Consider the following 27,339-nt stretch of genomic DNA (forward strand, 5'->3'; position numbering starts at 1 on the left):
GAAGAGGACAGTGGTCTGTGAAGGGGCTGGATCTGAGGCTGGGATTGGGTCTGAGGCTGGGATTGGGTCTGAGGCTGGGATTGGGTCTGAGGCTGGGATTGGGTCTGAGGCTGGGATTGGGGAGATGACTGGTTCTAGTGTTACTCTCTCTGTGGACTCCAGGGTGAGGAGGAGGAGAAGTGGATCTAAGAAGAGGACAGTGTTCTGGTCTGAGGACCAGGATGTACAACCAGACTCCAGGGTGAAGTTTCCCCTCAGTACAGATCTAGGATCAGCTCCCCCAATTCTAATTTTAACTACTAGTGACAAAAATCCAGAACTGACCCAATATCAGCATCTAGGGGCAACTTCACCTCCCTACACCGTACAACCAGACTGTGCCACTGCAATAAGTGATCGCCCACTTCCACGGACCAATACCTCAACTTCAATCAGGACAATAAATGGTAAACAGGTTGAATTTAATACCAAGTAGCAACTCACACAACTCCGATGGCACCAAACATCTGTATGCAAGGGTGTGAATCCACATTAAAATATTGTACAGACCAGATAAATCTGTGATGAGTTTTGGCATGTATCTACAGATTGTGTATCTAATGTGTGATCAATACTACAAGTTTCTTCACTTTTTTAATGTTTTTTTGTGTGTGGATGTGACTGAGTAAGTTGCCAAATGTCTTTCGTCTAGAGAGACAGTACAGGTTTATCATGTTCAGGGGCAATAAGTTGTTTTATAAAGATATAGTATATCTTTTGAATAGTACATCAAGTTATGTCTGTATTTATCCTTTAGTTATTTATGTATTAATTTATTAATGTAGCTATTTACATAACCGTGGGAAGTGGTTTTGGGGGGGTCGGGGTGCTGCAGGTTTTTCCCCTCGCTAGAGTCTAATGGTTTGGGGGGGTCGGGGTGCTGCAGGTTTTTCCCCTCGCTAGAGACTAATGGTTTGGGGGGGTCGGGGTGCTGCCCTCGCTAGAGACTAATGGTTTAGGAGGATTGGGGTGCTGCCCTCGCTAGAGACTAATGGTTTAGGGGGATTGGGGTGCTGCAGGTTTTTCCCCTCGCTAGAGACTAATGGTTTAGGGGGGTCGGGGTGCTGCAGGTTTTCCCCCTCGCTAGAGACTAATGGTTTGGGGGGGTCGGGGTGCTGCCCTCGCTAGAGACTAATGGTTTAGGGGGATTGGGGTGCTGCAGGTTTTTCCCCTCGCTAGAGACTAATAGTTTGGGGGGGTCGGAGTGCTGCAGGTTTTTCCCCCTCGCTAGAGACTAATGGTTTGGGGGTGTCGGGTGCTGCAGGTTTTTCCCCTCACTAGAGACTAATGGTTTGGGGGTGTCGGGTGCTGCAGGTTTTTCCCCTCGCTAGAGACTAATGGTTTGGGGGTGTCGGGTGCTGCAGGTTTTTCCCCTCGCTAGAGACTAATGGTTTGGGGGGGTCGGGGGGCTGCAGGTTTTTCCCCTCGCTAGAGACTAATGGTTTGGGGGTGTCGGGTGCTGCAGGTTTTTCCCCTCGCTAGAGACCAATGGTTTGCTAGTATAGGACTGGTAAATGCTGCGACTTCTGGCACTACTTTGGTGACATATTTTTTACTAAATGTATTTGAGTGTTCACCAGCATTTGTAACTTGAGTCTGATTTAATTATCTGTACAAAACAGTTAATCTGATAATACCTGTGCAATTTAAAAATACTTGCTTGATATGTTTTCCAGTTTCTTAAAATGCAACTTCTTTCTAAATAAAAACTCAAATGGTTAATTTCATTTACAGCAGCTACTCTTCCTGGGGTTTATTATGTATCCCCATTAGTTCCTGTCAAGGCAGCAGCTACTCTTCCTGGGGTTTATTATGTATCCCCATTAGTTCCTGTCAAGGCAGCAGCTACTCTTCCTGGGGTTTATTATGTATCCCCATTAGTTCCTGCCAAGGCAGAAGATATTCTTCCTGGGGTTTATTATGGGTCCCCATTAGTTCCTGCCAAGGCAGCAGCTACTCTTCCTGGGGTTTATTATGTATCCCCATTTAGTTCCTGCCAAGGCAGCAGCTACTCTTCCTGGGGTTTATTATGGGTCCCCATTAGTTCCTGTCAAGGCAGCAGCTACTCTTCCTGGGGTTTATTATGTATCCCCATTAGTTCCTGCCAAGGCAGCAGCTACTCTTCCTGGGGTTTATTATGTATCCCCATTAGTTCCTGCCAAGGCAGCAGCTACTCTTCCTGGGGTTTATTATGGATCCCCATTTAGTTCCTGCCAAGGCAGCAGCTACTTCCTGGGGTTTATTATGGATCCCCATTTAGTTCCTGCCAAGGCAGCAGCTACTCTTCCTGGGGTTTATTATGGATCCCCATTAGTTCCTGCCAAGGCAGCAGATATTCTTCCTGGGGTTTATTATGGGTCCCCATTAGTTCCTGCCAAGGCAGCAGCTACTCTTCCTGGGGTTTATTATGGGTCCCCATTTAGTTCCTGCCAAGGCAGCAGCTACTCTTCCTGGGGTTTATTATGAATCCCCATTAGTTCCTGCCAAGGCAGCAGCTACTCTTCCTGGGGTTTATTATGGATCCCCATTAGTTCCTGCCAAGGCAGCAGATATTCTTCCTGGGGTTTATTATGGATCTCTGTTAGTTCCTGCCAAGGCACCAGCTACTCTTCCTGGGGTTTATTATGGATCCCCATTAGTTCCTGCCAAGGCAGCAGCTACTCTTCCTGGGGTTTATTATGGATCCCCATTAGTTCCTGCCAAGGCACCAGCTACTCTTCCTGGGGTTTATTATGGATCCCCATTAGTTCCTGCCAAGGCAGCAGATATTCTTCCTGGGGTTTATTATGGGTCCCCATTAGTTCCTGGGGTTTATTATGGGTCCCCATTAGTTCCTGCCAAGGCAGCAGCTACTCTTCCTGGGGTTTATTATGGGTCCCCATTAGTTCCTGCCAAGGCAGCAGATATTCTTCCTGGGGTTTATTATGGATCTCTGTTAGTTCCTGCCAAGGCACCAGCTACTCTTCCTGGGGTTTATTATGGATCCCTGTTAGTTCCTGCCAAGGCACCAGCTACTCTTCCTGGTGTTTATTATGGATCCCCATTAGTTCCTTTCAAGGCAGCAGCTACTCTTCCTGGGGTTTATTATGGATCCCCATTAGTTTCTGCCAAGGCAGCAACTACTCTTCCTGGGGTTTATTATGGATCCCCATTAGTTCCTGCCAAGACAGCAGCTACTCTTCCTGGGATTTATTATGGATCCCCATTAGTTCCTGCCAAGACAGCAGCTACTCTTCCTGGGGTTTATTATGGAACCCCATTAGTTCCTGCCAAGGCAGCAGCTACTTTTCCTGGGGTTTATTATGGATCCCCAATAGTTCCAGCCAAGACAGAAGCTACTCTTCCTGGGGTTTATTATGGATCCCCATTAGTTGCCATCAAGCCAGCAGCTACTCTTCCTGGGGTTTATTATGGATCTCCATTAGTTCCTGCCAAGGCAGCTTCTACTCTTCCTGCGGTTTATTATGAAACCCCACTAGTTCCTGCCAAGGCAGCAGCTACTCTTCCTGGGGTTTATTATGGATCCCCATTAGTTCCTGCCAAGGTTGCAGCTACTCTTCCTGGGGTTTATTATGAATCCCCATTTAGTTTCTGCCAAGGCAGCAGCTACTCTTCCTGCGGTTTATTATGGATCCTCATTAGTTCCTGTCAAGGCAGCAGCTACTCTTCCTGGGGTTTATTATGGATCCTCATTAGTTCCTGTCAAGGCAGCAGCTACTCTTCCTGGGGTTTATTATGGATCCCCATTAGTTCCTGCCAAGACAGCAGCTACTCTTCCTGGGGTTTATTATGGATCCCCGTTAGTTCCTGCCATGGCAGCAGCTACTCGTCCTGGGGTTTACTCTGGATCCACATTAGTTCCTGTCAAGGCAGCAGCTACTCTTCCTGGGGTTTATTATGGATCACCATTAGTTCCTGCCAAGGCAGCAGCTACTCTTCCTGGGGTTTATTATAGATCCCCATTAGTTCCTGCCAAGGCAGCAAATGCTCTTCCTGGCGTTTATTATGAATTCCCATTAGTTCCTGCCAATGTAGCTTCTACTCTTCCTGGGGTTTATTATGGATCCCCATTAGTTCCTGCCAAGTTAGCAGCTACTCTTTCTGGTGTTTATTATGGATCCCCATTAGTTCCTGCCAAGGCAGCAGCTACTCTTCCTGGGGTCCAGCAAAATGTAGGCAGTTTATACAATTTTTTAAACATTACAATCCATTCACATGTTTCACAACACACTGTGTGCCCTCAGGCCCCTACTCCACCACTACCACATATCTACAGTACTAAATCCATGTGTATGTATAGTGCGTATGTTATTGTGTGTGTATGTGTGTGTGTGTATGCATGTGTCTGTGTCTATGTTTGTGTTGCTTCACAGTCCCCACTGTTCCATAAGGTGTTTTTTATCTGTTTTTTAAAAATGATTATACTGCTGCATCAGTTACTTGATGTGGAATAGACTTCCATGTAGTCATGGTTCTATGTTGCACTGTGTGCCTCCCATAGTATGTTCTGGACTTGGGGACTGTGAAGAGACCTCTTGTGGCATGTCTTCTGGCGTATGCATGGGTGTCCGAGCTGTGTGCAAGTGGTTTAGACAGACCGCTCGGTGCATTCAACATGTCAATACCGCTCATAAATACAAGTGGTGATGAAGTCAATCTCTACTCCACTTTCAGCTAGGAGAGATTGACATGCATATTATTAATGTTAGCTCTCTGTGTACATTTACGGGCCAGCCGTATTGCAATTTTCCTAAGTCCTTGTTTGTGGCACCTGACCAGACGACTGAACAGCAGTTCAGGTGCGACAGAACTAGGGCCTGTAGGACACTTGTATACAGAGAAACTTGCAGTAGTGAGAGCATACATATTCATACTGGTCCCCTGTGGGAATCAGACCCACAACCCTGGCATTGCAAGCACCATGCTCTACCAACTGAGCCACATCATCACAAACCGCTTGATGTCACAACGCACTCATTAACTGTATTGTGGACTGTTTTTTTTGTATTTCTTCATGGTGATAGAAAGTCTACAGGTACAACCCTAGATGACCAGCCTATGTACAATACTGTAATGTTCATTTACATTAAGTGGTTTGTAAGGATGGTAAATTAATACAGCACAAAAAGTGGTTGTTTTCCATGTTGATGTGGCTGTTTTGTGTCCATAGATTCTGCAAAAACATTTTTGCCCAGCGCTACGGAGGTCTGTATCAGTCTGCTATTACTAGTCAAGGCCCAGCGCTACGGAGGTCTGTATCAGTCTGCTATTACTAGTCAAGGCCCAGCGCTACGGAGGTCTGTATCAGTCTGCTAATACTAGTCAAGGCCCAGCGCTACGGAGGTCTGTATCAGTCTGCTATTACGAGTCAAGGCCCAGCCCTACGGAGGTCTAAATCAGTCTGCTATTACTAGTCAAGGCCCAGCGCTACGGAGGTCTATATCAGTCTGCTAATACTAGTCAAGGCCCAGCCCTACGGAGGTCTATATCAGTCTGCTAATACTAGTCAAGGCCCAGCCCTACGGAGGTCTATATCAGTCTGCTAATACTAGTCAAGGCCCAGCCCTACGGAGGTCTATATCAGTCTGCTAATACTAGTCAAGGCCCAGCCCTACGGAGGTCTATATCAGTCTGCTAATACTAGTCAAGGCCCAGCCCTACGGAGGTCTATATCAGTCTGCTAATACTAGTCAAGGCCCAGCCCTACGGAGGTCTATATCAGTCTGATAATACTAGTCAAGGCCCAGCGCTACGGAGGTCTATATCAGTCTGCTAATACTAGTCAAGGCCCAGCCCTACGGAGGTCTATATCAGTCTGCTAATACTAGTCAAGGCCCAGCGCTACGGAGGTCTATATCAGTCTGCTAATACTAGTCAAGGCCCAGCCCTACGGAGGTCTATATCAGTCTGCTAATACTAGTCAAGGCCCAGTGCACTACTTTTGTGAAAAGTTATTTTCTTTATGAGAATATAACACATCTGGTAAAAGAAAATACAAAGAAAAACCAACCTTTTTTTCAATAAAATTAGAATTTGTTCCATCATCTTTGAAATGCAAGAGAAAGGTCACACATTCAGCTAGGAAGCTGATTTGCAGACAGTGTACGTGCAAAGATCCAGACTGATAACGTCAAGAATGCGACATGACCTTTAGTAGTCACCCAGGTGTCCGTCACGATTTGCCCAAATGTACCCAAGTGGCCTAATTGATACATTGATATGTTTATATTATTGTTGCAGTAAAAAAAGAATCAGTTGAAGATGCTACAGAGGATGTTGTTGTAAACAAACGGCAGGTAATGTGGAATATTGGAATATATTTTATACGAAAACGGTTACTATAGCGGGATAATTAAATTGTTTTTAATTTGACTAAATGTTCGCTGGAAGCTAGCTAGTTAGCTAGCTAGCGAACACAGCCAGCCATCAAAAAGGTCCCATCATCACCAATATGTGATGTTCATAGGAGCATATCAAATTGAGTGTCAAATGACAGCTACGAGTCTATATACAGTATTTGGGACATGAAGGCATAGATACATTTTTCAGCCATTTTCCATTTTAAAAAATGTGACATAAACAAAGACTTTGATTAATGGATAAACAGATGGAAAACCTATCTTAAATGTATCAGAAATACATCAAACAGTCTTAAATATATCAGAAATACATCAAAACAGTCTTAAATGTATCAGAAATACATCAAACAGTCTTAAATATATCAGAAATACATCAAACAGTCTTAAATATATCAGAAATACATCAAAACAGTCTTAAATATATCAGAAATACATCAAACAGTCTTAAATATATCAGAAATACATCAAAACAGTCTTGAATATATCAGAAATACATCAAAACAGTCTTAAGGTATCAGCAATACATAAAAACACATCAAAACAGTCTTAAATATATCAGAAACACATCAGAACAGTCTTAAATATATCAGAAACACATCAAAACACAACCATGTTTAAGTAAAGACCTATGTCAACTCATATCAACTCATATAGGTTGTTTTGGAGAAATTGTTTACCTTATGTAAGTTTTAGAAATATTGCCTTGTCCCTGGTAATTCTGTTACCAAAAACATTTAAGATTCTGTATTTTCTCACTCGTGATGAGGGAGGATAATGAAAGTTCATGAGTAACAGGTATTGGTAGACCTACCAATTAGTTATAGTGATCTTACTGCTACGGACATTGTTAATTAATTAACACGTGATTTTTAACTCGTCATTCCATTATCTAATTGGTAACAGAGTTACCAAAGAATCTGCAACAGAATCACTGCAACTGAATTGGCTACAAAAGGAAATCACAGTATTCACAAACCACAGTTGGGGCTCCTGCTACTGTCCTCTCTTCCACTGACTGTTATGTTCAGCTCATAGTGTCTCATGTTACTGTCCTCTCTTCCACTGACTGTTATGTTCAGATCATAGTGTCTCCTGTTATGTTCAGCTCATAGTGTCTCCTGTTATGTTCAGCTCATAGTGTCTCCTGTTATGTTCAGCTCATAGTGTCTCCTGTTATGTTCAGCTCACAGTGTCTCCTGTTATGTTCAGCTCATAGTGTCTCCTGTTATGTTCAGCTCATAGTGTCTCCTGTTATGTTCAGCTCATAGTGTCTCCTGTTATGTTCAGTTCATAGTGTCTCCTGTTACTGTCCTCTCTTCCACTGACTGTTATGTTCAGCTCATAGCGTCTCCTGTTATGTTCAGCTCATCATGTCTGTTACAAATCCTTTTTGGCCCAACAGTCTAGGGGGGGATGGTAATGAGACCCGTAACATAACTCATCCAAATTCTAATAGTGACAAAGTAAAAGTGAGAACGAAATAACTACGACAACTGAAATCTACCGTCAAACTCAGGGTTTATTAATAAACACACGGTAATGGGGGGAGTAGGAAAAGGGGCTGAGCTGGACCCAAGGAAATAAATAAGTATTCAAAAACACCCCTAAACTAGACTAGCCTATTTCAACAGCTAACTAACTAACCAAAAATACAGTGGGTGGTCCGCCCAGTTCTAACTAGTGTATTTAACAAAGTTTACCTACGGGTAGTGTATGCCCATGGGCGACTTGTCTTGGTTCCCACCAGCAAACAAACACCATAACCAAAAACAATACTCACAGGTGAGGACAAAGTGATATGGAGGTGCTCAAACAAAAGAGAGGTCAATACATAAAGAGAGTGAAACAGAGAGATCTACAGACATGGCATTTACAGAGAGATTGAGCTCCACAGCAAACAACTGACAGGGTTTTTAAACAAAGGGAAAAGAACGGTGATTGGGTAGGAAACAGGAGGAGGTGTGTCTTCTGATTGATGATTGGTGACTGATTGGGGAGTGATGATTTTCACCTGTGAGGGGAGAAGGAGAGAAAAGAAACACACACACAGGATACACACACAGGATACTTGTATCCGTAACAGTGTCTCCTGTTATGTTCAGCTCATAGTGTCTCCTGTTCTGTTCAGCTCATAGTGTCTCCTGTTATGTTCAGCTCATAGTGTCTCCTGTTATGTTCAGCTCATAGTGTCTCCTGTTATGTTCAGCTCATAGTGTCTCCTGTTATGTTCAGCTCATAGTGTCTCCTGTTAAGTTCAGCTCATAGTGTCTCCTGTTATGTTCAGCTCAATCTGGACCCTCTATTTCTGAAACTATCTGCCACCATTGTCGCAACCCCTATTACCAGCCTGTTCAACCTCTCTTTCATCTCGTCTGAGATCCCCAAGGATTGGAAAGCTGCCGCAGTCATCCCCCTCTTCAAAGGGGGAGACACCCTGGACCCAAACTGTTACAGACCTATATCCATCCTTCCCTGCCTATCTAAGGTCTTCGAAAGCCAAGTCAACAAACAGGTCACTGACCATCTCGAATCCCACCGTACCTTCTCCGCTGTGCAATCTGGTTTCCGAGCCGGTCATGGGTGCACCTCAGCCACAAACAAGGTACTAAACGACATCATAACCGCCATCGATAAAAGACAGTACTGTGCAGCCGTCTTCATCGACCTTGCCAAGGCTTTCGACTCTGTCAATCACCATATTCTTATCGGCAGACTCAGTAGCCTCGGTTTTTCGGATGACTGCCTTGCCTGGTTCACCAATTACTTTGCAGACAGAGTTCAGTGTGTCAAATCGGAGGGCATGCTGTCCGGTCCTCTGGCAGTCTCTATGGGGGTGCCACAGGGTTCAATTCTCGGGCCAACTCTTTTCTCTGTGTATATCAATGATGTTGCTCTTGCTGCGGGCGATTCCCTGATCCACCTCTACGCAGACGACACCATTCTATATACTTTCGGCCCGTCTTTGGACACTGTGCTATCTAACCTCCAAACAAGCTTCAATGCCATACAACACTCCTTCCGTGGCCTCCAACTGCTCTTAAACGCTAGTAAAACCAAATGCATGCTTTTCAACCGGTCGCTGCCTGCACCTGCATGCCCGACTAGCATCACCACCCTGGATGGTTCCGACCTAGAATATGTGGACGTCTATAAGTACCTAGGTGTCTGGCTAGACTGCAAACTCTCCTTCCAGACTCATATCAAACATCTCCAATCGAAAATCAAATCAAGAGTCGGCTTTCTATTCCGCAACAAAGCCTCCTTCACTCAAGCCGCCAAGCTTACCCTAGTAAAACTGACTATCACACCGATCCTCGACTTCGGCGATGTCATCTACAAAATGGCTTCCAACACTCTACTCAGCAAACTGGATGCAGTCTATCACAGTGCCATCCGTTTTGTCACTAAAGCACCTTATACTACCCACCACTGCGACTTGTATGCTCTAGTCGGCTGGCCCTCGCTACATATTCGTCGCCAGACCCACTGGCTCCAGGTCATCTACAAGTCTATGCTAGGTAAAGCTCCGCCTTATCTCAGCTCACTAGTCACGATGGCAACACCCATCCGTAGCACGCGCTCCAGCAGGTGTATCTCACTGATCATCCCTAAAGCCAACACCTCATTTGGCCGCCTTTCGTTCCAGTACTCTGCTGCCTGTGACTGGAACGAATTGCAAAAATCGCTGAAGTTGGAGACTTTTATCTCCCTCACCAACTTCAAACATCAGCTATCTGAGCAGCTAACCGATCGTTGCAGCTGTACATAGTCTATTGGTAAATAGCCCACCCTTTTCACCTACCTCATCCCCATACTGTTTTTATTTATTTATTTTTCTGCTCTTCTGCACACCAATATCTCTACCTGTACATGACCATCTGATCTTTTATCACTCCAGTGTTAATCTGCAAAATTGTAATTATTTGCCTACCTCCTCATGCCTTTTGCACACATTGTATATAGACCCCCCCTTCGTTTTCTACTGTGTTATTGACTTGTTAATTGTTTACTCCATGTGTAACTCTTTGTTGTATGCTCACACTGCTATGCTTTATCTTGGCCAGGTCGCAGTTGCAAATGAGAACTTGTTCTCAACTAGCCTACCTGGTTAAATAAAGGTGTTCTCAACTAGCCTACCTGGTTAAATAAAGGTGTTCTCAACTAGCCTACCTGGTTAAATAAAGGTGTTCTCAACTAGCCTACCTGGTTAAATAAAGGTGTTCTCAACTAGCCTACCTGGTTAAATAAAGGTGTTCTCAACTAGCCTACCTGGTTAAATAAAGGTGTTCTCAACTAGCCTACCTGGTTAAATAAAGGTGAAATAAATAAATAAAAAAGTGTCTCCTGTTATGTTCAGCTCATAGTGTCTCCTGTTATGTTCAGCTCATAGTGTCTCCTGTTATGTTCAGCTCATAGTGTCTCCTGTTACTGTCCTCCCTTCTACTGACTGTTATGTTCAGCTCATAGTGTCTCCTGTTATGTTCAGCTCATAGTGTCTCCTGTTACTGTCCTCCCTTCCACTGTCTGTTATGTTCAGATCATAGTGTCTCCTGTTACTGTCCTCTCTTCCACTGACTGTTATGTTCAGCTCATAGTGTCTCCTGTTATGTTCAGCTCATAGTGTCTCCTGTTATGTTCAGCTCATAGTGTCTCCTCTTATGTTCAGCTCATAGTGTCTCCTGTTACTGTCCTCCCTTCCACTGACTGTTATGTTCAGATCATAGTGTCTCCTGTTATGTTCACATCATAGTGTCTCCTGTTATGTTCAGCTCATAGTGTCTCCTGTTATGTTCAGCTCAGTGTCTCCTGTTATGTTCACATCATAGTGGCTCCTGTTATGTTCAGCTCATAGTGTCTCCTGTTATGTTCAGATCATAGTGTCTCCTGTTATGTTCAGCTCAAAGTTTCTCCTGTTATGTTCAGATCATAGTGTCTCCTGTTATGTTCAGCTCATAGTGTCTCCTGTTATGTTCAGCTCACAGTGTCTCCTGTTACTGTCCTCCCTTGTACTGACTGTTATGTTCAGCTCATAGTTTCTCCTGTTATGTTCAGCTCATAGTGTCTCCTGTTACTGTCCTCCCTTCCACCCACTGTTATGTTCAGCTCATAGTGTCTCCTGTTATACTGTCCTCCCTTCCACTGACTGTTATGTTCAGCTCATAGTGTCTCCTGTTATGTTCAGCTCATAGTGTCTCCTGTTACTGTCCTCCCTTGTACTGACTGTTATGTTCAGCTCATAGTGTCTCCTGTTATGTTCAGCTCATAGTGTCTCCTGTTATGTTCAGCTCATAGTGTCTCCTGTTACTGTCCTCCCTTCCACCCACTGTTATGTTCAGCTCATAGTGTCTCCTGTTACTGTCCTCTCTTCCACTGTCTGTTATGTTCAGCTTATAGTGTCTCCTGTTATGTTCAGCTCATAGTGTCTCCTGTTATGTTCAGATCATAGTGTCATCTGTTATGTTCAGATCATAGTGTCTCCTGTTATGTTCAGCTCATAGTGTCTCCTGTTATGTTCAGCTCATAGTGTCTCCTGTTATGTTCAGATCATAGTGTCTCCTGTTATGTTCAGCTCATAGTGTCTCCTGTTATGTTCAGCTCATAGTGTCTCCTGTTACTGCCCTCCCTTCCTCCCTAGCATGAAGTTAGTTACAGCAGGGGATAATATAAACCTAGCATTTAGTTTGGTACAGCGGGGGATAATATAAACCTAGCATTTAGTTTGGTACAGCGGGGGATAATATAAGTCTAGCATTTAGTTTAGTACAGTTGGGGATAATATAAGTCTAGCATTTAGTTTGGTCCAGCGGGGGATAATATAAATCTTGCATTTAGTTTGGTCCAGCGGGGGATAATATAAATCTTGCATTTAGTTTGGTCCAGCGGGGGATAATATAAGTCTAGCATTTAGTTTGGTACAATTTTGCACGCCCAATTTTTCAGTTTTTGATTTGTTAAAAAAGTTTGAAATATCCAATACATTTCGTTCCACTTCATGATTGTGTCCCACTTGTTGTTGATTCTTCACAAAAAAATACAATTTTATATCTTTATGTTTGAAGCCTGAAATGTGGCAAAAGCTCGCAAAGTTCAAGGGGGCCGAATACTTTCGCAAGGCACTGTATATAGACTTTCTTTATTTTCTATTGTATTATTGCACGACTTCCGCCGAGGTCGGTCCCTTTCCTTGTTTGGGCGACGTTCGGCGGTCGACGTCACCGGTCTTCTAGCCGTCGCCGATCCACCTTTCATTTTTTCCATTTGTTTTGTCTTGTTTTCCCGCACACCTGATTTGCGTTCCCTCATTACTCGTCTTGCATATAACCCTCTGTTTCCCCCCATGTCTGTGTGTGGAGTTGTTATATGTAAATGTATGTGTACTCCAGGCTGGTTTGCACCGGGTTATTGTAACCGTGTGTGTTTAGTTTTCTGAGTGCCGTGTTTTGTTCGCCTCAATAAAGGTCTCCGTTGGCTCCCCATTTCTGCTCTCCTGCAGCCAGTTACACACTCCGTTACAATTATTGACTGTATGTTTTTTTATTCCATGTGTACCTCTGTGTTGTTGTTTGTGTCGAACTGCTTTGCTTTATCTTGGCCAGGTCGCAGTGTCACGACTTCCGCCGAAGTCGGTCCCTCTCCTTGTTCGGGTGGCATTCGACGTCACCGGCCTTCTAGCCATCGCCGATCCACTTTTCATTTTCTATTTGTTTTGTCTTTGTCTTACACACCTGGTTTCAATCCCCCAATTACCTGTTCATTATTTAACCCTCTGTTCCCCCATGTTTGTTAGTGAGTGATTCTTTCTATGTAAGAAGGTCCGTTATTGCGGGCTCTGTTTTTGTATTGCATTTATATTATGTTGAGTAAAATATGTTTATTTACTCATATCTGCAGTCCTGCACCTGACTCCTATACACCAGCTACACATAGACTTCTTGACACGCAGTTGTAAATGAGAACTTGGTCTCAACTAGCCTACCTGGCTAAATAAAAGTGAAATAAAAAAATCATTAAAATAAATAAACACAATAAATGAATGTCTAGATTAGCTGAACGTGGTTTCAGATACAATTTTTTTTTTTATAAAACACCTGAAAAACATCTGAAAAACAACATTAAACAATGTACACTATATTGATTAAACCAAATGTTTTTCTGTCACTTATATACAACATATGTCACTCCAGGTTAATTTGAGTCCCATAAAACAAAAACAATCAGAAGGGTATTAATGTAAAGTTGGATCCTGTATCAGTTTCTCCTGTCAAACAGTCGAGTCATCAGCTAGCAGGAGAGGCAGAGACACTGATGGAAAGAGGGTGAGTATCCTGACAGCTTGGTAACCAACATGGTCCTGTATATGACCCATGGTCCTGTATATGACCCATGGTCCTGTTTATGACCCATGGTTTTGTATATGACCCATGGTCCTGTATATGACCCATGGTCCTGTATATGACCCATGGTCCTGTATATGACCCATGGTCCTGTTTATGACCCATGGTCCTGTATATGACCCATGGTCCTGTATATGACCCATGGTCCTGTATATGACCCATGGTCCTGTTTATGACCCATGGTCCTGTATATGACCCATGGTCCTGTTTATGACCCATGGTCCTGTATATGACCCTTGGTCCTGTTTATGACCCATGGTCCTGTATATGACCCATGGTCCTGTATATGACCCATGGTCCTGTATATGACCCATGGTCCTGTATATGACCCATGGTCCTGTATATGACCCATGGTCCTGTATATGACCCATGGTCCTGTTTATGACCCATGGTCCTGTATATGACCCATGGTCCTGTTTATGACCCATGTTCCTGTATGTGACCCATGGTCCTGTATATGACCCATGGTCCTGTATATGACCCATGGTCCTGTTTATGACCCATGGTCCTGTTTATGACCCATGGTCCTGTATATGACCCATGGTCCTGTTTATGACCCATGGTCCTGTATGTGACCCATGGTCCTGTATATGACCCATAGTCCTGTATATGACCCATGGTCCTGTATATGATCCATGGTCCTGTATATGACCCATGGTCCTGTATATGACCCATGGTCCTGTTTATGACCCATGGTCCTGTATATGACCCATGGTCCTGTTTATGACCCATGGTCCTGTATGTGACCCATGGTCCTGTATATGACCCATGGTCCTGTATATGACCCATGGTCCTGTATATGACCCATGGTCCTGTATATGACCCATGGTCCTGTTTATGACCCATTGTCCTGTATATGACCCATGGTCCTGTATATGACCCATGGTCCTGTATATGACCCATGGTCCTGTTTATGACCCATGGTCCTGTATATGACCCATGGTCCTGTTTATGACCCATGGTCCTGTATATGACCCATGGTTCTGTATATGACCCATGGTCCTGTTAATGACCCATGGTCCTGTATATGACCCATGGTCCTGTTTATGACCCATGGTCCTGTATATGACCCATGGTCCTGTATATGACCCATGGTCCTGTATATGACCCATGGTCCTGTTTATGACCCATGGTCCTGTATATGACCCATGGTCCTGTTTATGACCCATGGTCCTGTATGTGACCCCATGGTCCTGTATATGATCCCATGGTCCTGAATATGACACATGGTCCTGTATATGACCCATGGTCCTGTATATGACCCATGGTCCTGTATATGACCCATGGTCCTGTTTATGACCCATGGTCCTGTTTATGACCCATGGTCCTATATATGACCCATGGTCCTGAATATGACCCATGGTCCTGTTTATGACCCATGGTCCTGTTTATGACCCAGAAAAAAACGTATCCCCTTGGTTAGGAGAGTCATCCTCATGCCCTCCCTCACTCTAATAATCACCCTGATGGGAGGCTGGATATTTAGCTGACACACTGCATGGCTGGCTGGAAGCAATTCCCGAGTATCGAGTTGGTGCTGAGTTAGGGTTAGGCTGTGTGTGTCTATGTGGTGTGTAGTGTCTATGTGTGTGTCTATGTGTGTGTCTATGTGTTTGTCTATGTGAGTGTGTGTGAGTGCTGAGTTAGGGTCTTGCTCCCCAGCCAATATCCTGCTAATCTCCATGCCTTCCCCACCCCAGCCAATATCCTGTTAATCTCCATGCGTTCCCCCACGCTAGTCAGTGTTCCTCAGGCCAGCACCTCTTCTTCTCCTCCCCTCTTCTTCCCTCTCCATGTTCCTCTCCTCCTCCTCCTCTCCTCCTCCCCTCCTCCTCCCCATTCCCATCCACCACCATCCTCCCTAGGTCTGCCAGAGGGATTCACTTCCTTTAAACAAGCTCGGAAAGAGGTCAAATTCCTGTAGGTTATTCCTCTTCTCCTCCCACCCTTCCTCTTCCCCTCCTCCATTCCTCTCCTCCCTTCACCCTCTACCCTCCCCTCTTTTCCTCCCTCCCTCCACCCCTTCTCTCCTCCTCCCCTCTTCCTCTCCTCCATTCCTCTCCTCCCTTCACCCTCCCTTCACCCTCCCCTTCTCTCCTCCCTCCTTCTCTCCTCTCCTGTCCTCCCTCCACCCCTTCTCTCCTCCTCCCCTCTTCCATTCCTCTCCTCCCTTCACCCTCTACCCTCCCCTTCTCTCCTCCCTCTCTCCTCTCCTGTCCTCCCTCTCCTCCCTCCACCCCTTCTCTCCTCCTCCCCTCCTCCCCTCTTCCAGTCTGTCTGTATTCCATGTAGAAAATCTAATTCCTGTCTAAAGCTCAATAATCAGTTTCCCTTCATCATCACTACTGCTACTGTCCTCTTGGTCCTCCAGGCTACTACTCTGCACTCCCCCAACCCTGCTCACACAGTCTGCTGTATGAGCCCTAACCCTGCTCAAACAGTCTACTGTAGGGGCCCTAAACCTGCTCACACACTCTGTTGTAGGGACCCTAAACCTGCTCACACACTGTGCTGTAGGGAAGGGGTGTGTCTGTCCTGCCCTGCTGGTATCACTAAAGACTGGGGTGCTGTGGCATACAGTGGGTTCAGGGTCATTTGAAGAGCTGGTCCGTGGTGGGGTCAGGGTGGTGGGATCAGGGTCATTTGAAGAGCTGGTCCGTGGTGGGGTCAGGGTGGTGGGTTCAGGGTCATTTGAAGAGCTGGTCCGTGGTGGGGTCAGTGTGGTGGGGTCAGGGTCATTTGAAGAGCTGGTCCGTGGTGGGGTCAGGGTGGTGGGGTCAGGGTCATTTGAAGAGCTGGTCCGTGGTGGTGTCAGGGTGGTGGGTTCAGGGTCATTTGAAGAGCTGGTCTGTTGGTTATACGACGGGTCTTTTTCTGAAGTTAAGTTGATCTGCTGCTGAGGGGCCTTTGAAAGGTTGTGAGACATGTTGGTTGGTGTCTGATATAGATGACTGTAAAGTGGCAGCGATGTCCAGATGCCGTGACGGGAATCTGCTTCATCCTGCCATAGAGAGAAGTATCAGAGTTTTAGCGTTAGTATGTAAGCATGGGGGGGAAGGGCAACAGTTCCAGGTCATTCTAGTAGCTCCACAATGTCTTGGATAGTTTAAGAAGGAATGCCAGCAGCCCGAACAGACAGACCATCAGACAGACACATAGATAGTCTACTAACCCAGACTGACCCAGAACTGTGTCCCAAATAGCAAACATTTCTCTTTATCAAAATCACGTGAAAGTTTGTTGGTCATGTACACATATTTGCAGATGTTATCGCAGGTGCAATGAAATGCTTGTGTTTCTAGCTCCAACACTGCAGGAATAATACCAAGAACACAATACAAAACTATAGTAACATACAGTGGGGCAAAAAAGTATTTAGTCAGTGTGGGTGAAATGGGTTATGTGGGAGAAATTGGTTATGTGGGAGAAATTATATACATGATTTTGGTAAACACAAGAGAAAGATACACTTATGGGTTAATTTCCTGTTCTGGTAAAATGCATTGTCTATTGTATATGGCAGGAAGCAGATAAAGGCCGTGGGGGTGTGGGACAGCTGGGAAGCACTACGCCTAGACCAGATGGACATGCAGGGATCGGGGGGATGGACAGGAGAGGGGGTCAGCCAGGGGACCGGCTGATGGATTGCAGGCATCAATCACATCACAGGGGAGACACAAGTCTGTTTGATCTTAGATAAAAGACATACATACAAAGGGACACATGGAGTTAATTACAGGGTCGCCACACAGGCCACAGGAAAGAGGGACGTATATTATTTTTAGGTCAAAGCAAGGGTCTTGTCATCATTATAATCTGACAGAAAGCAGATGTGGGCGTTACTGGGCTGAACAAGCAGGATGCACAGATTGGGATGTAACTGTATTTGCATTGGGGGATGAACTGATGATGTATGTGTGGGTATAAAATGAAGAGGGAGAGCTCTGGAAAGGTGTGGGTCCCGCGGGGCACTCCGGCTTGTTATACTCTTGTATTAAAAGTCTATAATTGAATTCAAAGTTCTTCATTGTGTCATATTTGAACCGATTTTCCACTACAGATTTGGCGAGCGTTGCCAGGAGAGTCAGGGACTGAAAAAAGTTATTGGCTGGCAGCGGGATCTTTGGACGATCTGGGCTAACAAGGGTGGCCACCCAGCTAATAGAAGGTAAGACAACAGTGAAATGTTTGCGTAGATCGCTTCAGAGATCCTGCCTCAGCAAGAGGAGCGTCAAGTAGGTCTCTCTCTAAAATTTCCTAAAAATTATAGAAACAAAGGAACTTTTGAATTCAATGAATTGCATGCATGTGCTTCTACACCTGCATTGCTTGCTGTTTGGGGTTTTAGGCTGGGTTTCTGTACAGCACTTTGAGATATCAGCTGATGTACGAAGGGCTATATAAATAAATTTGATTTGATTTGATGTGTGTAAGCTTGGGAATTATATAATGAATGTGCATGCATGTTTAGTGAGTAAGTAAGCGGGGGCTGTGAACTGACTGGTGCGAGTGTTTTGCGCTCTCTGGCTGAGCGGTTGGAATCAGGCACAGGGCTACAGCCGTCTGCTTATATGTTTAGAAAATAAATAAGTAGTGAGATAGATAAAATATTCATGGCTACCGCTTCAAGGAAAAGGTCTGTACGGATGAGTATTTAGAAAATAAATACACATGGCTACCGCTTTGAAATGAAGGTCTGTACGGGTGAATTTTCAAAACACAGAAAAAACGCTAGCCTGATTGTGCGATGTTCAACTGAAAAAGGAAATCCTGCGAATATAAAACGCTCCGTCTAGCTAAACGGGGGTTTATAAATCAGTAGGTCGTGCCACGATATTGCTCTAACGTAGAATAAAGATCAATACGGGGTGGATGAATAGGATATGAAGACAAGCTGATCCGATTAGACTGTAGTCTCGTCATGTCGTAAAAATCCTATAGGATAATACCAGTTTATGTAGAGGAAGTGTATTAAGCTAGGGGATAAACTATAGGTCGTTTTTAGGTAAAAACGAAGGGTATGTGTGAAAAATCCTATAGGATAATACCAGTTTATGTAGAGGAAGTGAATTAAGTTAGGTAATAAACTGTTTTGTTTTTAGGTAAAAACAAAAAGGATTGAATGAATGCTGTAATATAATTATTTGTGATGAATGAGCAGATTAGAAAGAAGAGGAAGAACAGGCTGTGTGTCTGTGACCAACTGGGAATGCGCAGGCCTCTCTAACAGTTAACAGTGTAATTTGAGAAAGAGAACGCATTTAACTCTCACTGGGAAGAGGAACGAAATTGATAAATATTGGGCAAGATAAGTTATACATAAGGATAAAGCATTGACTGGATAATGAGTTGTAAAAAATACAATAGGTGTCAAAAAGAGGTATTAAACAAGGCATGGGTAGTATATAACGGATGCGAAGTAGGAAGAAATAACTTACAAATATACCGATAAACTAAAATATACTGGTTCAAATAAATCTAGGCGGTCTAGAATAAAGTGAGAAGTCTAGAACACATATTAAAAATGTCACGAGCCCCGTAAACAAAATAGGAAGCTGAAATTTAAAAAATAGCCTCAGGAATTAAACAGTAAAATAGGCTAAGCGGATAAATAAAGAGATAAGAAAGAGCATTACATTATAAATAAGCTGAATTAGAAGGAAATTTATATGAAATAGGATTTAATACACTGAATAAAGTTAAAGTAATAGTATAAGCAAAGATAAAAACACAGTGATATTTGAGGTGCTGTACTAGAATGAGACATTAAGGCTTCTGTAGAATTCAGTAATACAGTTGTAGACATTATAGAATAGGTTTTACTAGGGGTATTAAGTGATGTGACTAATAAATTATTATTTGAGAAAGTAGGGTAGATCTGCCTTGGGAAATAGTAAATAAAGTGTATAATGCGATGGGAGTGTTTAGGGGAAATAAATAGTGACATGGAAACGAACGGACTGTTTCTCCCTGGAATATAGAGATAGCGAGATTTAATAAAGCCATAGAGTCGCTGAAAGAAGCGCACGTTAATTCTACCAATTCAATTTGAATATGAGGGAGCAAACCGTATAATGTAGGGCAACATTACCCGGTAAACAGGATAAATAAAATAATGAATTGGAACAATCACATAAAACTATAATAAGAAGCTTAACTTACCAGCGTTTTAATGTTAACGAAATGTATATTTCTTTTCCAGAAAAAAAGGGGTTACATTTTCAATGGTTTTTTTCAATTCAGTTTCAGATTGGGTATGCAGAAGGATGGAAATGTTTTTGAAAATATAGTTAAGCTGTTTCTAAAGAAAAGAGAGTGAAAACATTTGAATGGTGTCAAATGCCCTGAACCCTAATAATTTCCTGTGAAGACTGATCAACTTCACTAGAAATTGTTGGAACAGGTGGGATTGAATTATAAAATGATTGAGCAACACCAGTCTCTATTCAAAGTGTACCATCACTTTGAAATTCTATTTTGTCCTTGGGAAAAAGATGAAGAGATGTAATCTTGAATTGACTAGTTATTAAAATAGGTTTATTTTTATTAAACATGGGTTCATAGGAGAGATTATCAGTTCCCTGGGGTTATGGTCTTTGGGTAAATACAAAATGTGCATTGTTCATTCTACATATAAAATGGAAATATATGTAAACAAGGGATAACAGTTACTCCAAATAGGTTATTGGAGTGGGAGTTTCTGCAAGGGTTATGTTGATAACTACATAATCTGTAGCTCATCTGAGAGATTGCCAGTAGAATAAGGGAGTTATCATGGAAATGTAATGTCAGAATGCATTAGTCTCTCCCAAGCATTATCATCACACCAAGTGTGTGTGAAACTCAAACCCACCCTACTGGCTGAATAGTGTGGGACAACTGTGTCTGATGACCTGTGAACTGTCTCTGGAATGCTATGTACTGGGAGAAGAAAGACTAAAGGGGATTGGGATAATGACCTTTTATTACCAGGCCACTCATGACAGAAAAACAGAGGAAAAAGGGCGCATGGTGAAATAAATATTACTGGCACTAAAAGTTTTTAGTACAATGTTAATTATTAAAGGGATGATGTATTGAATTGAGTAGGTCAAATTTGAGTTAAAGTAAACACTAAGGACTGTTATCCTGAACAATTTATAAACATCATTTAGTTATGTTTTGAATATAGGACTGTTTAAATTTACTAGGCCTAGGAAAAACTCTGGAAACTAATCCTGAGACAGGTTGATTGACAGAACTTGCAGAATATTAGATTATTTTATTTTACAATATCATTGTAATTGGAGTGATACATTGGAATGACATAAGTAATTGAATAAAAAGTATAGTCTGTTGTGTAATAACACCCAAGGATGAAGACATTACAAATAGTGGTAATTTATTGCAAATATGTAGTTATTATGATTTACTTTACTATTTTTCTTGTTTGGTCAATTTATTTTTGTTTTGAGGAAAATAAGTGTATGAGGGGAGACTGATATAAATTGACTAAAAATGATTTGAGAATGTTTAAGGATGTATCAAACTATGGAAGGAATTTAGGAGTAGTGACTTATGTGTTATGGGTTAGAAAAACTGTAACTACATTGGGGGCTCATATGAAGGGTATGATAACAAGGGGGGGCGGTGTTATTTCTAGAAACAATGTGTATTGATAGACAAGATAATTCACAGAAAAGGAAGGACAGTTGGTCTTGTAAAAATATAGGGATATAAAATATAGGGATATAAAATATAGGGATATAAAATATAGGGATATAAAATATAGGGATATAAAATATAGGGACAATTCTAAAAGAAAATAGAACATTACACATACCTAGATTATGGTAAAATAAACACTAGAGAAAAAGTTTAAGAAGCTTAGGACTTAGTTTTGTTAGGATTAGATATTCTTTCAACTGGAACACTAGAGAAAAAGTTTAAGAAGCTTAGGACTTAGTTTTGTTAGGATTGGATATTCTTTCAACTGGAAGACACTTGACTGAGTACATGTTATTCTTACAGCAGTTGCTGTAGGGACCATAACTTGGACATCATTATGAATATTTGTGTGGCAAGAGGCCAGGTATTTGAGACAGAATGTTTACATAAGGCTGTTATTTAAAAATTAAGATTTAGTGGTCTTGCTATAAGAAAGTCTGTTGTCAGGAAATAACCCATGTGTTAGTATGCATGTTCCCAGGAAAATAGCACATAAGATGCCAGATGGAAGGGCATTCTGGCTGAATTCTGGAGACTGAGTGTACATCAAGATACACCGGCCTGGGGATATACTTCTTACAGCACCTGCAGTGGTAAAGATCGTCATGTCTCTCTTTGATGGGTGCATAAGTTTCACAAGAAGTAAGGTCCAGCTGAATAATGGGTGTGCTTGAAAACATCATGACAGAGGACGTGAAACAAAACAAAAGAGAGAGAGAGAGAGACTAGATTCTACTGTAGACATACTGGGTTGAGTTTGGGGGTTATTTGGTTTATTTGATAATGTATCATGTGAATAAGGATAGATATTAGGGTAGTTGTACTCTGAACCACATGTTGAAGGCTCGATGTGGAAGCCCATTCAGTGTTGAATTACTTCAAGAAGAAATAATGTTGATTAAGGTTATGCACAAGCTTATCAGTTGATATAGAGCAAATGGGGAACTAAGTAAAAAATGACATGATTTGGGAACACCTCTCAAAACCTGCGGCCGAAAGGGAAAGACTGGATAAAAGCACGAGGAAGCTAATTAGGGCCTCCATTTTTGTGGAGTCCAGCAGAAAAGTATCCTGGAGGCATAGAGTCAGGTGAAGAGAGAGTGGGAATTGTCATGGTCTTAGATTTCAGTATTTATGAATACAGTCATGCATAACACATAACATTGTCAATACTGTTATGTTTTGTCCTTTGTTTTCTAAGTCTTTTGTTTAGGAAACCAGATGGAAAAGGGTTCTCCAGCTTCAGCTGGAATGTCAGTTTGTATGATGAGTGATGGAAGTAAGAGAATGTATGGTGTAATCGTAGAACAGGGGCCATAAGTCTTTAAGTATGAATGCCCCACAGAAAGAAGGCAGAAACCTGAACCAGGACGAGAGGTTCCACATCTGATGATGCAAGGGGACCAGAAGGACCTCTCCCAGTGATACCAGGAGATCCAGTCTACGGTCGAGTGTTCCGAAGGAAGTGGGATCAGCCGAGGAGGGAAGGACCCTACGAGGTGGCAACGGCCACAAACAAGGCCGTCCAAGTGAAAGGAAGCAAGACGTGGTATCATCTAAACCACTGCACCTGAGTCCCGACGGAGAGAAGGACACAACCATACAGAGATGAGGACACAGAGGATGCTGATTCACCAGAGGGGACCCCGGAGGGAGCAGGAGCAGTGGAAATGATCAAAGCGCCCGGGAGGAATCAAGAAAATGGCAGACCAAATACAACGAGTGCATCAGCTAACACACTCCGAAGAAGCACCAGGGGAAAAGAGCCTGAAAAGAAAAGAAACAAACAACCAACGTTTCCTCCAGTATGGCCAGAAAGCCCAGAAGTGGGAGGGGGTAACATGTCTGCCACTCCTGATGATATACCTGTTGGGGCAGACCTATTTGACAGAAGCCCTCTACAGTGGGACCCCGAGGTATCGCCTAAAGAATGGGAACATCTCTTCCCTGAAATGGACGCCTTCCCAGATGGAAGCCCAGTTCGGCCTGAGGAGGGAACAACAGGCGAAGAGAGTGGAGGAGAAACCTTATCAGGAACAACAAGTGAAGAAAACGGAGGAGAAGCCTTACCAAGAGCAGAAGGAGAAATCTTGCAAGATGAAAGAAATGGGGATTTCCCCACAACTGACTTTTCAGCCCTTACCTGGTCTCCATAATGAACCATTGGAATTAGGACCACGAAAGAACAGTGACAATGACAGAGTAAGAGCAACTGAGGACAATACGAAGATAATGCACACACTCACAATCAAGATAAATGATAAAAGCAGGAAGAGAAGAGAGGAACCTGTCGAACGAGGTAAAAAGACAGGATCTGTTGACAGGTTTAAGTTTCATGTTCCGCCACAAATTCTAACAGAACTAGGGGAACAGAGGACAGGTTCTGTATGGAAGAAGAAACCTGTACCGGAGGAGCCACTCTGTGGATGGACGCATCATAAAACAAAGGGAGAAGTTTTATGGGACCCCAAAGGATGTGACCTGATATTAATCAAATGTGTGGAAGAGTGGGTGCTTACCATGAATCAGATTGAACCAGTTGAAGGTGAAATAACAAGAACAAGATTGACTGAAGGGAGTAGTTCCTCAGTCATTCAGAATTCGTCTTACGCCAATACCTAAACAGGAAGAGCCTGTGGTAGCTAGAAAGCATCAGAACCAGGAGGGTTCTTTACTGACATTAGGAGAAAAAAAATCAAACTCTAATGACCCACCTCATGACAAGAACATTGCCAAGATGACAGATATAGATGTATCAGACTCAGAATCGTTCAAGGACACCACACAGGAAAAGGAGGTGAAAAACGAATGGTACTGATGGGCTAAGTATACAGCAAACAAGCACAGAATGGACAATTGTATATTGTGTAGTAAATCACCTTTGTCTGATCTTTTGAATGTACCTGAACCTGCATCATTTTGAAGAAATGTGTTAAATGTAAAATGTTCAATATTCAGAGAAAATACTACATTCCTTTGTGTGACATAGAATGTAGGATTGCTCGAGGGAGAACTGGAGGCAGGACTGTGTTGAACAACACTGGGTTGGGTGACAAGGATTGTGCTGTCTATAACATTTTAACTGATTTAAATGGACCTTTGTTAGATGGAAACACTGTGATTAAAGGTAAATGTGAATGTTTTTACAGCCATAACACCGAAGGTATTGATGTAGGAAAAACCACTGTAGAATGTGATACTATTTGGGTACTAGAGACTGCAGGGGTTCGTAGGAATAAAGATAAAGGGTTGATAATGTATAGAAAAGGGGTGTGTGGTACAATAACTCAGGTTGCGCCATCTCTTATTATGCTAAAAAATCAGGACAGAGGTATTGCGGATAGTTTCTGGATGTGTGGAAATAACAAACTGTTGAATGTACTGCCAGATGGATGGACGGGTCTTTGTACCTTAGTTAGAGCAATTCAACAGGTAACCATTATTAAATCACCCCATGATGACTATGTTAACTCTAGAGTTAAGAGGGCGTATGAGAAAGACACTGAGGTATATCTTGATGCAATTGGACAGCCTAGAGGGGTACCTCGGGAGTTCAAGGCAAGAGATGAAGTTAAATCTGCATTTGAATCTATATTTTTGTGGATAACACCAAATAAGAACTTAGAGTGGATTAATTATATATACTATAACCAACAGAGATTCATTAACTATACTGACTCGGCTCTAACGGCATTAGGGGAACAGGTACAGGCTACCAGTAAAATGTCTTGGCAAAATAGACAGGCTCTCAATTGGCTTTTGGCAGAGAAGGGTGGAGTTTGTGTTATGTTTGGGGATGATTGTTGCACCTTTATTCCCAATAACACTGCGCCTAATGGATCCTTTGCAATTGCTATGGCTAAACTTAAAGGGTTACGAGCAGAGGTTAAGGCAAATGCTGGGGTTGACTTTCGTGTTTGGGATTGGTTGGACTTAGCATTGGGGAAATGGGGAGCTGTGTTTGCTAGGATGGCCATTATGCTGGGTGGGGGGTTATTGGCTCTGGGTATTGTATTTTGTTGATCACTTGTGATCCAGACAACAGTTAAACAGATGTTTGTAAGTAGAGCTGACCCTCCGGTGATAGTTAATCCTGTGCTGGGTAGCCCAGGCCACTATACTGATGGGAATGGACAGTTATGCAATGTGGTTGGTGGACCCCTTGACTGCCCCTTTGGTAATCCAAACTGCCTGTATGGAGTGGTCTCTGGAGGTGGTTACGCTTGCCATGGATTTCATAAGGATGGTTTACCTGTATATGCTGTCATTCCAAATTCATAACAAAGTCAACTGATACATATCCACAACAAGGGTCATTTCTGTATTAAGTACAAGAGGTGCTATATGTAAGGTCTACTTTTGCTCACGGCCTTGTGTTTTAGTATGTTTTGTTGAATGTTTTTGATAGGTATATCAATGAATATATCTGGTTTCTTTTAATTAAAAGTTAGTTTTGCCTTCTAAAATGCTAGGTTATATTTAAAAACATGTCGGGGGGCTGGGGTCAGTCTGTTATATCTGGAGTATTTCTCCTGTCTTATCTGGTGTCCTGTGTGAATTTAAGTATGCTCTCTCTAATTCTCTCTTTCCCTCTCTCGGAGGACCAAAGCCCTAGGACCATGCCTCAGGACTACCTGGCATGATGACTCCTTGCTGTCCCCAGTCCACCTGGCCTTGCAGCTGCTCCAGTTTCAACTGTTCTGCCTGTGGCTATGGAACCCTGACCTGTTCACCGGACATTCTACCTGTCCCAGACAGGTAGAGACAGCAGGAGTGGTAGAGATACTCTTAATGATCATCTACGAAAAGCCAATTGACATTTACTCCTGAGGTGCTGACTTGTTGCACCCTCAACAACTACTGTGATTATTATTATTTGACCATGCTGGACATTTATGAACATTTGAACAATGTTCTGTTATAATCTCCACCTGGCACAGCCAGAAGAGGACTGGCCACCCATTATAGCCTGGTTCCTCTCTAGGTTTCTTCCTAGGTTCTGGCCTGTCTAGGAAGTTTTTCCTAGCCACCGTGCTTCTACACCTGCATTGCTTGCTGTTTGGGGTTTTAGGCTGGGTTTCTGTAGATAGAGAAAATCATAGAATCTTTAACTCTAGACCAGCCAGGCCCCATGTTGTAATGGAACCTTTAACTCTGTGTCTGTGAGTTGTCTGTGTGGGAGAGATGTCTGTGGATAATACTGTGTGTCTGTGTGGGAGAGATGTCTGTTGATAATACTGTGTGTCTGTGTGGGAGAGATGTCTGTTGATAATACTGTGTGTCTGTGTGGGAGAGATGTCTGTTGATAATACTGTGTGTCTGTGTGGGAGGATGTTGCTTTTGTTTCTGTTATGGGATTTATTAAGAATAATGTATACATTTAAAATAGAATTATAACTAACAGAATTCTACCCTGTCTTTCTAGTAGTGTTAAATAATGTTTGTTCATTAGGAAGGGGTTATGTAGCATAGACCTAGGAAGAAAGGAGTGTATGTGTGTATCAAAAGAGAACGAAGAGGTGCATTAACCTATGTTTGAAACAACCTGGCTGTAACTCTGGGGAGATAAGGTAGGACAGGGAGAGCCCCTCCAGAGCTCTTGTATCTGGGGAAGACTGGAACTGTCAGCTGAGTGGTAATAAACTGTGGTGAGACTCATGAGAAAAGCCCTATGTTGGTGTGTATGTGTGCAGGGTAAGAGAAAGTTATAAAAGGAAGGTCTTTGTATATGCACAGCAGCGCTCTCGTAAATAAACCTTACTGACTATTGTAAACTGTCCTCTGAATATTTCATTTCAATAAGAACCTTACAAATTCTTAGTAACAGACAGAGTAATTTA

At 42.9% G+C, this 27,339-nt stretch overlaps 1 protein-coding gene across 1 annotated transcript in view; it reads right to left on the bottom strand.

Moving 5' to 3' along the window:
* Positions 1–15,960: 15,960 nt before the first annotated feature.
* znf831 (zinc finger protein 831) overlaps positions 15,961–27,339 on the bottom strand; it is a 144,731-nt gene continuing 133,352 nt past the window's right edge. The window contains exon 5 of the mRNA XM_031833696.1: positions 15,961–16,793. Coding sequence (XP_031689556.1) covers positions 16,101–16,793 — 693 coding nt within the window. The 3' untranslated portion in view covers positions 15,961–16,100. The remainder of the gene's footprint in view (positions 16,794–27,339) is intronic.

The sequence above is a fragment of the Oncorhynchus kisutch genome, linkage group LG1 (genome assembly GCF_002021735.2).
Source record: "Oncorhynchus kisutch isolate 150728-3 linkage group LG1, Okis_V2, whole genome shotgun sequence".
Lineage (NCBI taxonomy): Eukaryota > Metazoa > Chordata > Actinopteri > Salmoniformes > Salmonidae > Oncorhynchus > Oncorhynchus kisutch.